Consider the following 14,246-nt stretch of genomic DNA (forward strand, 5'->3'; position numbering starts at 1 on the left):
CACACACAGACACACACGGTGTCACCTCTGCTGGGTGAAGATTTGTCACCTTCTCACGACTTAATTCGATCAGATCGTGGAGGAAGCGGCTGTGTGTTGGGCCGACGAGCAGGTTGATGTGACACGGCGAGGGCCGCGGCCACTCACGCTGCGGATGTTTATTAGAGCTGCGCGATGGACATTACACTGATGGGACTGCAGGGACACGAGTATCAGGGACGTCCAGTGAACGGAGGACGGACTATTATGACAGTGCGTATACCTGCAAACTTCCACTCCGCGCATATCTTGGTGCTCCTGTTCGTTTAGTGGCTCCACAATAATTTGTTCACAGTCTGAGAAACTTTCAAAAAGATTTGTAGTTCATCTCCTGTAGGAAATTATACCCCAACTTACCTTTTCTCCACAGTCGGTTTCAATGTAAAAGTAAATCAAGTGTCTGTGATATATTCATAATTATTAGTTTTATATAAAGATATTTTTTCCATTTAAAACATCCCCTAAACATGCGTACAGCCTTACAAGTCCTTTAACGTGTGTTTCTGGCGGTGCGTTAAAGTGTCTGGACTTTATGAAATTGCGTGAGCCACAGTTCAGTTCCATGTAAAGTTCCACAGATTTGCGGTGTCCTGAAATGATGTAGTGAAAACTGTGTATGACGGAGCAGCTCGAGTTTCTTTATTTTTAAACCCTTTCCTTCCTGCCTCTGAGAGGCTGAGACCACTACTGAGTTGTCCCGGCTCGAGACCAGGCCGAAGAAACACACGCACACACGGTACTTCACTCACCAGGAAGATTTACTGTTGTTTTTTATGTTACTAATATTAAGTCGAACATTTCCTTGTTAACGTAAAACCTTGATCAACTTCAACTTAACCGTTGAAAGTATACTGCAGAAATTTGAACGCCATTCAGAATAGCCCACCTTATAAAAAATCCCGTTATTTTATAAAGCTTAATGAAATCTTTATATATATATATACACATGTTTTAATCTTTTTTCTTCTTTCTATCAGCTGGTGCACATTTCCATTTAAAACGGTTTTGTTTACTGCTTTATTTGAGCCGTTTTACTCACTAAACTGCTCGTTTATTTAAGGCCACTTGTTGGAGGACATCGGCGGATGGCTGTGGGCCGCACAGGCCGAGGAGGAGCATGTTTATTCAGCAGCGCTGCGGCTCGGACTCCGCTGCGGCAGCACGCACGGATCATCCTCCTCAGCCTCTCCGGCGGAGGTCCGTGATGGACTGTGGGGCTGAGCTCTTACTGGCTGCGATTTTACTCTAAAAAAGTAGGTCCGCTCCCTCATCATAGAGAAGTGTCGAGCGTCACTCGCTTATTAACTGTCTACATGTTGAGGTGTTCGGAATCGTTCGATCAAATTGTTTCCGTGCTGTAAACACATGACTGAGGCGGGTTTGAGATGAGCCGTCCCACGAGGCTTCACACGCTGGAAACACCAGAGGCTGGAGTGGCTAACTCACACGGCTTTGTTCATATAGACTTTTTATATTTAACTAGACGATGGTGTGCTGTTTCTGCATGAGGACGTGTATATGTATTAGAGTACAAACCCACCACCGATACCATTGAAATCTGCCCCTGTACAGCTCAAACTGCTGTTTATTTTATTACTTCATACGAAACAATGAGTAAACTAAACTTTAAATCTAATCTAATTTCAGTTTACTCCCCACTTCTCCTTAACTAGTGGATTGCAGTTTAACCCATAGTGAAGAATTATCAGTGAATTAAGAACATCACACACACAACAGTGTAGGCATTCGATGGATTTACTCAACTGTTCAGTCCCTTAACAAATGGGGGAAATTACATGACAAATTCAAAATCCCACATTACATAGTCATTATACCCACCTGAGGTCAGCCTCAGTCACAACCACACACACGGTCATTCGCTCACACACTCACACTAAGCTCAAACCTCATCTTACCTGAACTTGTCCATCCAGTACGAATCAAGACTTACCACGTGAGGCGCATTGCCACGTTCATTTACTACAACAAAGTTCAGGGACAGAACATCGAGTCTATAGTTGGGAGTTTTCGTGCATTTCACTGTTTTCCCACAGAGTCTGATAAAACAAAGCTCAAGTATTTACCATTACTGTAACGTTTCCTTTTGTAATTGGGGATCAATTTCTTAACACACTCTTTACTTGAGGGGGGTGGGAGCGAACACATCACAGCAAGGCTAACAACATTACATCATACAGGAAGCATCCCCTCTCCTCCGTTACCCACAGGCCCACTTATCATAGACGGGACACATATCCTGCTGAAGGTTTGTGGTTCAGTCATGGGCAGCTTGGTAGTCGAGGCTGAGTTCACTTGCAATGCAGCAACTTCAAATCTACATAAGCTTTACATATCCTCTCTGGACATGCTGCTTTGTTAATGTTTTAGTGACAAATAATATTAGCAGTATCTCAGTTAAAGAAACTGTGGATTTCTATGGTGATCAGATCACATATTCACAGGAAGTAAGGTGGAAGAAACAAACCTGTCAGCTGGATGGGAAGTTAACTTTGAAAGGCTGTGCTGTGATTTGTCACCATTGTGTCAACCACTTCAGCTATTTGATTTAAAAAAAAAAAAAAATTTAGAGCAGGAAAACCACACGTCCACTCCCAGGCTGCACATGAGCTTTTACAGTTAGCTGACCTAGACAAACTAGACATCTTCTATATCAGGGACTGGCATTCTATTGTAGTTTGCTGACATGTAAGAAGAGTACAGGTGCACAGTTGTTCACTGTTACACCAAAATTAAGACTTGCAGGGCAAGGGACGTGTTATAGCATTCTACATCAAAAGTTCAAGTTCCCTAAATATGAAAATAAACTGGAAAAAAAAGCAAACAAGTCCTCTGTGCCATAGGGATGAGAAGGGTGGAGGGAGCACTCCTCTTCAGGGCCAGAGAGGGACAAGGGCCTTCATTGGGACAAGCAAGTTAACACAATGGTCTGTTTGAACCCCTTTCCTCGGCCTTCCTTCAGCACTTCCAAAACGAAGCGAGCGTTCCACAGAGGAGGAGTGGGGTCAAATGATGAAGGAGAGCTGGATGGGAATGAAGGCAGGGCATGACATGTGGACAGCGGGGGAGCAGTTTTATTCAGTGGCCTTGAGGGAGAAGGAGAGCTTGGGCCTGGACTTGCCCTTGCCGAGGATTATTTTCTGCTCCTCCTTCTGCTGCTTCTGACGGTCCTGCTCCAGCTTCATGCGCTCCTCGTGAATCTTTCTCTGTTCCTCTACAATACGCAACTGCTCCTCAGCCTGTCAAAAAACATACAAAGCAAACACAGCATAAAAAGCAAGGTCAGATAAGGATAGAAAAGAATGACATTCAAACAAATGTCCACCAACTGCTGGCAGTATTACACTCTGCTTCTATTTCTGTATGTGTAGCTGTTTTCTAATGTTTCAGTTTGTCCAAATCAAGCCTTGCAAAAACACTGTTTTAATCTTACATGGCATACATGCAAACCTTTAATCTAACCATGGCTCATAACCATCAGTTTAAAGCCACTAAACGGAAGACCCCCTTTATATAAAAGATTTGTCTTGAAAGATACACACCTGACCTTAAAAGTGAATAAATCAGACATGGGGGTTCTGTTTTTCTTACTATACCAACTGTACATTTGCTAAAATAGCGAGCGGCATCAGGAATCACCGAATGCGATCGGGATAATTTGGTCAGACAGTAAGTGTGTCATTCAGTGTGTGATCTAAACAGCATACAAAACAATAAATCTAAAAAAAGGAAAGAAAAAAACTAAAACAGCAGCTTTGCTAGTCACAGAGCAGGGCGTACCAGTTTGGCCTGAGCATCGGCGATCTTGCGGTTATTCTCTTCCAGGATTTTTTCCAGCTCCTCCCGCTTAGATTTTTCTTCTTCCTAGATGGGTGACACGGTGCCATGTTAGCGCATGAAAAGATTACAGCCACTTTCTGTACATACATACACACACTTGCCCTCTAATTGTGTCTCACTCTCTCTCGCTGTCTCACAACCTCACACACACACGCACGCACACCGCAAATTCTTTACACCATAGAGAAGTTTGTTTAGCCTCTCGCACATGATGCCTGTCTGGTTGTAAAATAAATAGACGAGGCAAAAAAACCACAAACAATGAACCTTCTATCCCTTACCTCTACTGTTAAAACCTTCCTAAGAATATATAAATCCAAGCCCCACCTAGGGCACTCATTGGATTACTGTGAAAGACATTCAAATTTAAAAACAAGAATTCAAACTGGGGGAAACCCACTCATCACATTCATAAACAGAAAACAGATATCATTGACAGACAATACAATCTAGAGGAAAATACAATTGCTGTTTTTTTAACATCATTATAAGCAAGAACAAAGGATACAAATAAAGGAGGGAATAGTTTTGGCTCACCAATGCACGTATACCTACGCATTTTCCTTGCCTGTGTACCTACACAACTGGTGAAACCATTCGGCATTAAACGGTTGAATATTTACTGTCGTCCGGACTGTGTGGCCCCTGCAGAGACAGAGAAGCGCTCCTGGGGTGGGAGGGAGGGTAAGTAGGTATGGGGGGGTTCTGCCATACCGCGCCCTCGGCATTCCTCTTTATTACTCTGATCTCTGTACTGCTTAGCCTGTGCCTGCAGCCGCAGCATTCTTTTTCTGATTTACCTTTTTTTTTTTTTTTTTTAACAGTGGTTCAGTCCCCAACAAGGCAATAGAAGAGTGAACAGAGTAGAGTACAAAGAGGTGTCTGTGTGTGTTTGAGGAGGACCGGACCACGGTACACTTACAGTACAGGACACAAGTCACAGATGAGCTGAAAGGCTGCAGGCCAGCTCAGGTGCTAGTTAGGAAGGTGGTGAGTTGTGTTTCCAAAATAAAAACAACACAAATGTATTTACAAAAAACAACAAATTTAGCAGCAGCCCTATAGGAGAAGCAAGTCATGAGTGGAAAAAAAACACAGTACATTTGTTTTTCTTGGGAGAAAAGGCTCTTTATCTGATAAAAATGAAAATTTGTATATTAAGAGATGAAGGTTAGACCAGAGAAAGTTCAACTTCTCAAAGAGGAAAGAGGAAAATGTAGTGGTCCATCATTATGTTTTTCAGGGCTGAAGATTCTCAAAATAAGGAATGGTAAAGAGAAAGTAAGGGAGTAATAAAAAAAAAAAACAACGTGTAAACCTGTAAATTGTCTTTGAATTAAACAAACATTTCTACACAACAAAGTTAACTTCAAGGTGAGAGTTACAGAGATGGAAAATGTGTACTCAAACTTCAAAATCCCTCATTAGAGCAAAGACAAAACGGATGCCTATTTGATTTCACTCTTGGCATCTAATTTACTGTTGATCCATTAAAGCTTTGAGTCTGACTTCGACCTTTTAGTTATAGAAAAGCTTTGCTAAAGGTACCGACCACGTCCATAAGCGTATCCAGGATGGAGGGTGCGAGATTTGGTGAGAAGACCGAGTAGTGGCAATGCAAAAGATGGGATAGGGGTCAATTAGTCCAAGTAGGTAAAGATGGCACACCCAGACTACATTTTTCACCCTAATAGTCCCAAGCCACTGGCTGCTCCGTATGCAAGTCGGGGTCACTAGGCTTTAGCTGTCACTCTCATTTATAATACATTACTACTGTTGTATAAACAAACCCCTTTTTCTTAATGGCGCCTGGTGAGGAGGGGCACAGGGTTTGTCAGACAGATGTCTTCATTTACTGTTCAAAAAGGGGAAAAAAGAAGCAAAGGAGCTCATATTAATGTTAAAAAAGCCTGGGAGGGTTCTTTCAACTACTGTATTATGAAGACCAATAAAGGATTGGCTTTCTTTCTACTACCTGAACTGAGAGCCGGCTAATACGGTGCATCAGAAATAAGATTATGTTACATTCTATTAAAAACTTGATTTAAGCTGGTTGTGCATTTTTAGGCAATCAATTAATTTTATTAATATATAAAAATGGCCAGTGACGATAAAATTCAAGTCTCTACAAAATAATTGCTCTTATTAGCAGAGATACTTCAAGGTATGAAAGTAAAAGATCAAACCAAATTAGAGAAGGAAGTCGATTTTGTAACCCAGCCATAGCAAACTCTCACAGGCAGACAAGGAAATCTTGAGTCGCCGAATTTAACAGAGACAATACTCGCATACCTTCATTAAGTACGAAGCATGTGAAACCAAAAGTCCAGTACTTCTGGCTTCCCCATGCAAAAGCTTGAGAGCCTGTTCCCCATTGAGTGACAGATGTTCCTGCACAAAGTTTTTGATTTCACAAATGAGAAATTTACAGTTAGACTGATACCTGATTGAGTAGGGCTGGTGCAAAGATCAGCTTGTACACCCAAAACCCAAAAGATCAACCCAACTACCGAAAGAACTTGATTTTCAAACTTGCATTGTTCCACCTACTGAATATATTATATTTAGTATACTGTGTGCAAATTATTGATTAATTTGAACCAATTCAGGCTTCCAGGCTCTGCGAGTACCCTCCCTGCAGTGAATATTTTTACCATGGCTGGATTACATTTAGAAAAGGGGAGAGGTGGTTCCTCAATCCCCACCATCCCTGCATGTCCCTTAGAAAGTCAGAGCAAGTGACTGGGAGGGAGACAGGGACAAGGAGGTAAGGGGTTGCAGAGATATGGAAGGAAGGGAGGGTCTGCATTCCAAACGACCGAGCATTACCTCTCTGGCCTTCTGCGCTGCCAACTCTGCCTGCCGCTGCCTCTCCAGCTCCTCTAGAAGCTGCCGCTCCATGATGCGCTTTGCTTCCTCAACACGTCGAAGAACCTCCCTTTCGATCTCGTCCTTCCTCTTCTCCAGCTCCTCCTCAACCCGCTTGGCCACCAGCTCCTCCACTCGCCGTGCCGTTTCCTCCTCAATCAGCTTCTCCTCTATCTCCTGCTGCCGACTGGAATACAGATCAAGAGACAGAAAATGAGAGGAGGGAGAGCAGAAATACAGTGGGATTGTTTACAGGAAATTTAGGCTTGAAACCTATCAGCCTGATCTGGTCTCACACTAGAGACACAAATATAACAAAATTGTCACAGCAGGGCCGACCACAGGGCCATAATGTTGCTGGTTATTGTGGTCACTCCCCATTGATTGCAACAACTCACCATTAGGCCCTGCATACGTCAGATTTGTCGCCAAGACAAACTGCTTGATTAAATATGTATGATCATACAGACAACTGAACAGGAAGAGGCATTAATTAAACTTCCCCAATGTAAATCTTTCAAGATCTAAAAAGTGAGATTAAAAAATTAGGCATAAAACTAAATAAAATAAAAACTATTCAACCACTTCTGCACCGTTATTGTATTATATGATTATCATCATTAAATATATGTATTTAATTTTTTTAATTCTAAAAAATGTACTTGTCCACTTTGATTTGCTGCTCCAGAAACTGAAGGTACACAAGGATTTCTCCTCTCGCTGTGAACTCCTCAGATGGAGTTTTTCAGCCAGCGTTGGTGGAAATAAGGCTGTTACATCAGTTCCCTCTTCTTAACTAATGTTTCACGTTTCAGTTTCGCACACAAACAAGCTTTGCACACACACAAAATGTGACTCACGAGATGCAGGACTTCATAGTGGAATATCGTAGTTTTAACTTTGCTGTTAACATGCTAAATGCATGTAAAATGTTCATTGAATAGTTTTTTTGCTCAGCTTCTCTCCACTACCCACATTGTACAGGTAACAAGAAAAGAAATCGAATGCGAGTCAAACAGTCTGTTTTACTTCAAGTGCATTGTGGGGTTTGATATATAAGGCTCCCGCAGCTGACAAAGGTAGATCATTCCCTCTAATGAGAATCTACATCTTGCATAAAGATACTCATCAGAGTAGGCGAAAGGATTTTGCCGGTCTCTGAAGACCCTTGCCCTCCTCAGAGACCCTCTAAGTGAGCTCCACAGGATCCTCTAAGAGCGTGGATGTCAGATTTCCAAGGAATTGATTGGTCAGTGGGTGGTGCTTTTATACAGGTTTATCTCTTATCTCCAACTTAATCTGCTCCTGAGCAGGTTAGCCATTCAGCATAAGTTACCATGGTGATTTACCCAGATAAAAAGTGAACGAACTTCGTAGAACGGAAAACTCTATACCTGACGTTACCCCAATAACCGCAAATCCTGCTTCGTAGTACAGTCCCCAGGTCTCTGGGAGAGAATGAGAATTACACCCCATTGTGTGACCTGGCTGAACATCATCATTCCAGACGCGTCGATTGAAGTAGTCGGTTGAATGAAAGAGGGATTCTGAGAAGAGCAGAGGAAGACGTGTGTGCCTTTACGTGAAAAACAGGGCCTGTACTACGAGGCAGGATTTGCAGTTATCGGGGTAACTTTAAGTTTAGTTCATGATTTCCGGTACTACGAACCTCTTTCACTTGGGATTGGGGTAAATCACCATGGTAACTTATGCTGAACAGCTAACCTGCTAGTTAGAGATAAGAGATTAACCAGTATCAAATATCCACCCACTGACAAATCGATTCATTTGAAACATGACATCACCGTTCTTAGAGGATCCTGGGGAGCATCTTTATGAAAGATATAGATTCTCATCAGAGTGAATAAGAAAAACCTTTTTCAGCTACAATTTTGGCTCATATAACGCCATATTCACTTCAATTTTCAGGGCTGTTTAGCTTCACCAAATGACAACCTGAGTTTGTTTGCTTGCTTCATTGTCAACATTTATCCAGTGTTCGTTCTTATAGTAATGTTATTTTATTTTTATCAAATGGCGGCAACGTTTTATGGTTTATTCCCAGGTGTGTGAACTGATGGGGATGTCAAGCCACCACAGCACAACATGTTGTAGGTTCTAAAGATAATATGCTGCAGCCCTCTTGTCTTTTCTGGTGTCCCTTCATAAAATACAAATTCTGCAGTGTGGTGATATTGCTGTAGCAGTGCAACAGGCTGCTGTTAGGTGTATATAGGGTGCAAAACTGCAAAAGAACTATGACAAATGCTGAAATAAAAGTAGGTGCAGCCTCACAGATGAAGGACTGCAGTTAGCACGTGGTATAGTGGAATGGGCAAAAAGTTATGCTTCTGACCAGTCATAGTCACTGTTACCCATTAACATGTCATTCATGACTGACACATGTAAAACCACATTGAAGGTTGGCTCAATTACAGCCCAGTCCAGCCCAAGTATTCCAAAATCCCAGCCCTTTACCAATCAATTATCAATGAACCTATCCAACTCAGCAGCAAAGTCTGGTGTTGAAGCAGATGGACACCTGTCATCCATCGTACCTACTAAAAGTGTTGTTAAATTGCCCCACACACACGCACAAACTGCACTATGAACAGGAAACACAGATTTGGGTGGTGTGTTTTCAAACTGCTACTGACCACTGTTAACACACAACCTACGTTCCCTGGTTTAAATTTCATCCAGTCAGGTAATGGGAAACCAGAGACCTTACACAACCCAGGACCATGTCCTTCCTTCTCTGCCTGGTTAAGTGGCCCTGTGGCTAATACACTGTAATGAATAAAAAGAGCCACGCAGAAGGCAAGGTGTGGGGACAGGGGCTCAATTCTCAGTTGTCTTTGTGCCTCTGGCTACCACACACACCTCCACAATAGTAGCTTCGCTGACCAACAATAACCAGACAATGATTGTTGCGTGTGGCAAACACTGAATTGTTTTACAATGCAGACTACAGTTTTACAATTTTATCAGTACATCCTGAAGCAGCTAATCCACTCTGGAATGCACATTCAGATAATTGGTATTTACATTGGGGCAGAACGTTCCTTTACTGCATGCCAACAGCATGTAAACCTTTTCAGTTTGTCATTAAATATTTGTACTCAATACCTCACAGTATCAACAATATTTCTAATAAAACTTGCTGTGGCAACACCATAAAAGCTCAATATCTAATAGTGAGGGCTAAAACTGATTACATTATTAGAACATAATATTGAGTACTGATTATTGTTGTTTAACAATCACTACCATATGAAACTCCAATAAAAACTTCATTTAAAAGAATTGAAGCAGTATAAAATTATGGTTCATTTGATAGTTTTTTTACTTTGGAGGTATTCAACTAAAAAATAAGTTACAACCTCATCAAACCTACGCAAATTGTGAATGTTATGACTCATTAGTCCAACGAATTTAGTTTAGTTCGCATTTGTCAATAGCAGAAATAAAAGTGGGGGGTAGGATCTAATTCAAGAGGGGCGCTGGCCCCAGTGGCTGCCTGTTGAGTGAAGGATAATATTCTCCCTTGTAGTCATGGCGCTGTGGAGACGAGCTGATGTTAGCATGCTCTGGCGGCTAGCTTGTTAGCATTGACTTAGCCAGGAGCTAACGTTGTCTGTACAACTGAACGCAGCCGAGCTAGCATTTAGCTTAGCATTTATTGCAGTTCCCTGCGCGTAGGGTTACATATCGTTAAAAATACTTACATCTTCCTTTGTCTTTCCATTTCGGCCTTTCTTTCTTCCTCTTCCTTCCTCTGCTTCTCGTCCAGGGCATTTCTCTTGCTCAGTGTCCGGCCGAAGATGTCGAGGCGCTCCGGCGGCGTGGCTACTCTTTCTCTGCGGGACGAAGTTGTGGTGGATCGAGACCGTGAACGAGACTCTCTGCGCCGGTTCCTTTTAGATTCCCGGGACTTGGAGCGTTTCTTCGTCCTCTCCTTGTCTCTGGACCGCGACCGAGACCGGGTCCGTTTCTTGCTGTGCTTGCTGCTTTTGGAGTGTTTGGAACGGGACGAGCTGCGGCTCCGGGAGCGGCCCATGTTGTCCACCTCCACAAGTCGAGCGCTCTCAAACTGCTGTGTCCTAGCGGCTGTGCACAATATCTAGAAGTCCGTCAAACCTGCTTCTTCTTGAAGGTGTTATCTATAATATCGGACCAAATGGAAGTGCTTTAGCAGGCCTATTTGGGTTAAATAATGATTTGGAAATGGTTATTGTTTTGTCCTGATAACTTGCTATGTAAAGAAAGATGGCGGAATGTCGACTTTAAAGTTTCCCAACAGGCACCGCGGCTGTCGGTATTTCCCGGCGGCCTTCGGCTGCAGTCGGTCTCGTCCCAAAGCTGTCGGTGGGCAGCGTCCGGAGATGTCCTATAATCATCGAATTCTTAACGATACTATGTGATTTGTTTTACTATATATTTGACATAACTTATAATGATTTCACCAGTTAGTGACAAGTATCACAAAAATTCAGCTCAGCGTCCCTGAAAAATCATGAATAAAAGTCAGGATTTGATACGCCCCGATGCAGTAGGTGGCGGTGTATCCGCTCTACTACTAAAGTAACACGAGAAGAAGCTTCGTACCTCAGCGTGACTTTACCATGAACAGTGGAGTGTTAAGAAATGTAAGTTGGAATGTTGGAAAATAAAATATTGAATGTTCCAGTGCTGAATTAACATAATGCATGCTGGTTGGAAATGTTGTCCCACCGTTTCCAGTACTGCAGAACGTCACCATGTCACATGACATTGATACATCACTGGAGCAAGACGTATGTTTGTTCTAATCTATGTTTCAATAAAAGAGTGAGAAAAAATTACGTAAAGGATAACAATACAACCTAAAAGAGCATTACTTATCTTCCACCAACAAACCCCGAAACAAAAGTTTTTTTAAGCTGAAAATTAAAACTATAGTTTAAAGTGTGAAAATAAATAACTGCCAGAAGGATTATTGAGCCATTTTGCCACGCCCATTTCAAATTACTCCAGAATACGTACATTTTTACCACTTTAGAATTTTCTGCAAAGTTTCAGGAGTTTTCAAGCATGTTTAGGCCCTCAGAAAGCCAATTCATTTGCCTGAAAAATAATCATTACAATTTCAATAGGGCCTCCGCACTGTCGGTGCTCGAGCCCTAATTATGGATCTGAACTTCATAGAATAAAAATCTAAGACATGTCTTGCTTTTCTGTGAAGCTTTCAGTCAATCAGTTGTGTTGTAACATGAGTTGCTGCAGCTGAGAAAACAACTGACCGTCTGACTGTAGCTGTCTTGTCCTACGATGTTTCAGGGTCATGTACTGTGTTTAGTCCGGCATGCATCACATCGCATCAGCACTCCACAGGCCCACATGGGGTGAAATGCACCTCGTATCAGGTATAGATAGAAGCAACCCACATTGATGACGACGACAGGACGTACATATGTCAAGTCTTTAGTAAGATTAACACATTCACACATTCATACAGTTTTTTTTCTATGTGGGGTTCAGTATCTTGCCCAAAGATAATTCAGCATGGGGAGGATCGCTCTACCCCTCAGCCACAGCTGCCCCAGAGAAACCGATACGAAACCAAAACTAAGATCAGATCAACCAGATAAAATGTAAACAATGTAACAAGGACATGAAGTTTGGCTCAGATTTTCAGGTGTGAAAACACCCTTACTTTCTCAAGATGAACAGTTGGAAAGAAGTGAATAAACAGAGTATTAGACAGTATGAGTCTGTGCAGTCAGGGTGTGGAGCACACCATGATAAAATGTTTGCATTTTGTGGTGAAAAACTGTTAAAATATTTGAATTTTTTATGTTATGGTGGAATATTGCTGCAATTTGGCCTACTGCAGTCAGAGGATTTTCCATTCTTTTTCACACAGTGTGCAATTGTTAGTTTTTTCATACAGCATAGGTAAGTTTGCACTTAAATTAGTTTCGATCCTATTGAGCAGAGAGTTGTAAATTAAATTGAATGAGTAACACATTGGTGCTGCAGTGTGTTTTGGTATTGAGATTCCTTTGTGTTTATATTGTAAGGTAATCATTTTCTTTATGGCCCATTAACAATGTTATACTCTTCACTATCATTTGGCTATTATCAAGTGCACATGAATCACTGTGTAGACCATGTACAATTTAACCTAATGAGTCAATTGCAATGCATTTGATTTTTGATTTTGGACTGAGCCCAAGAGAGAAGAGAAGAGAGAGAAACCCAACAGTTCCCACAATGAGTAGGTAACTTACTTGGTGGCACTTAGGAACAACATGTAAAAACCTAATGTATGTCTGGATTGTGCAGAAACATCTGCACTTATTCACCAACGACACTGTCAACCGAAATGACCCTTTGAAGTGTTACTTGTCAGGTAACTCAAGAAACAACCGAAACACAACATTGACATTATAAATGAATCCACTAGCAATGTGCGCTTGCATCTATGTGACTTTCCAAATGATATGTTAGGCTGTAGTGAAACAGGTTCAACCTATTTTGTCTCCAACCTCTGCATCAGCATACATTCCAATAAAAGAGAAGGGCTGGGCTATTTTTCATGCAGAGTGGAGATCAGTGTGAACACATGTGTTACTTTGCTGTCTTTAACATCAAGCAGGGCAGAACTACACTGATTTTAATTCTTATCCCTGTTTGACCTATATTTAACTGTGTGTGTGTCCATTTTTAACTATTGTATTAATGCACTGACAGGGGCTAAAATTATGCTTTTATCTGAGCTTGTAAAAATAGCGACAAGAGCATCAGATAACCAACCAAAGAGAGAACAAGGGGAAAAAAACACAACTTAACAACGACACAGTCCTGCGCAAAAAGATTGCCTTCCTACTCTGGCAAAATGAGGCCATTGTGAGGAGTCTCCCCAGAGTGCTGTGCTCAAAATAAACTGCCATTACTTTATTTAAAAACACATAACTCGAAAGTCTAGAGAACCAACTTTAAAAAGGTCACATCAGTCAAGCTAAAAATGAAAGTGCTTCAACTTCAGAAACATTTTTTGTCATTACTTTTTTCTTATTACCTGCAGCTTACAGCTTCTTAGAGTCTAATTTTAGAAGAAAGAAATCATTTGTTCACATGGAGTATATCAAGAATACTTTCAGTTGCTTAGAACTGATAATGGTTGACAGTTTCATACTTACAAAGGGCTTTAATGTAGAGTAACTGTGGATTCATCTGCAAGTCTGTATAGTGTGTGAGCACCACCACAGAACATGCATTTCCTCAGAATTAAAGCAAGAAATGATGTTATAACGTTACCAGAAATTTGAGGGGAAGGTCTTGGTTCATCTGTGGCTTCCTTTGCCTGCCCTCACTCTCTCTCTCTCCTTTTTATTCCACTTCCAAAGGGTTGGTTTTGTGTAACTTATGGTTGTCTTATATTTTAATGATCCAAAAAGTCTGTTCCTGGAGATGAGCGGAATATGCATTAAAGTGGC

General features: G+C 41.6%; 1 protein-coding gene across 1 annotated transcript; it reads right to left on the bottom strand.

Moving 5' to 3' along the window:
- Positions 1–1,778: 1,778 nt before the first annotated feature.
- arglu1a (arginine and glutamate rich 1a) lies at positions 1,779–11,056 on the bottom strand. Its single transcript, XM_034573480.1, has 4 exons — positions 10,494–11,056; positions 6,727–6,952; positions 3,838–3,921; positions 1,779–3,296 (listed from the first exon to the last, which is right to left on the bottom strand). Exons 1-4 carry the CDS (start codon positions 10,823–10,825, stop codon positions 3,132–3,134), a joined length of 807 nt encoding a protein of 268 aa, XP_034429371.1. The 5' UTR covers positions 10,826–11,056; the 3' UTR covers positions 1,779–3,131.
- Between the last annotated feature and the right edge of the window lie 3,190 nt (positions 11,057–14,246).

Source organism: Hippoglossus hippoglossus, chromosome 21 (genome assembly GCF_009819705.1).
Source record: "Hippoglossus hippoglossus isolate fHipHip1 chromosome 21, fHipHip1.pri, whole genome shotgun sequence".
NCBI lineage: Eukaryota > Metazoa > Chordata > Actinopteri > Pleuronectiformes > Pleuronectidae > Hippoglossus > Hippoglossus hippoglossus.

Bases quoted from the DNA above. Each gene is read 5' to 3' on its own strand.
- arglu1a (XM_034573480.1), bottom strand. From the start codon at position 10,825: ATGGGCCGCTCCCGGAGCCGCAGCTCGTCCCGTTCCAAACACTCCAAA. The intron at 3,922-6,726 runs GTAATGCTCGGT...TCACCCATCTAG, and splicing joins CAGCGCAGAAGGCCAGAGAG to GAAGAAGAAAAATCTAAGCG. The intron at 3,297-3,837 runs GTACGCCCTGCT...GTTTTTTGACAG, and splicing joins CCGATGCTCAGGCCAAACTG to GCTGAGGAGCAGTTGCGTAT.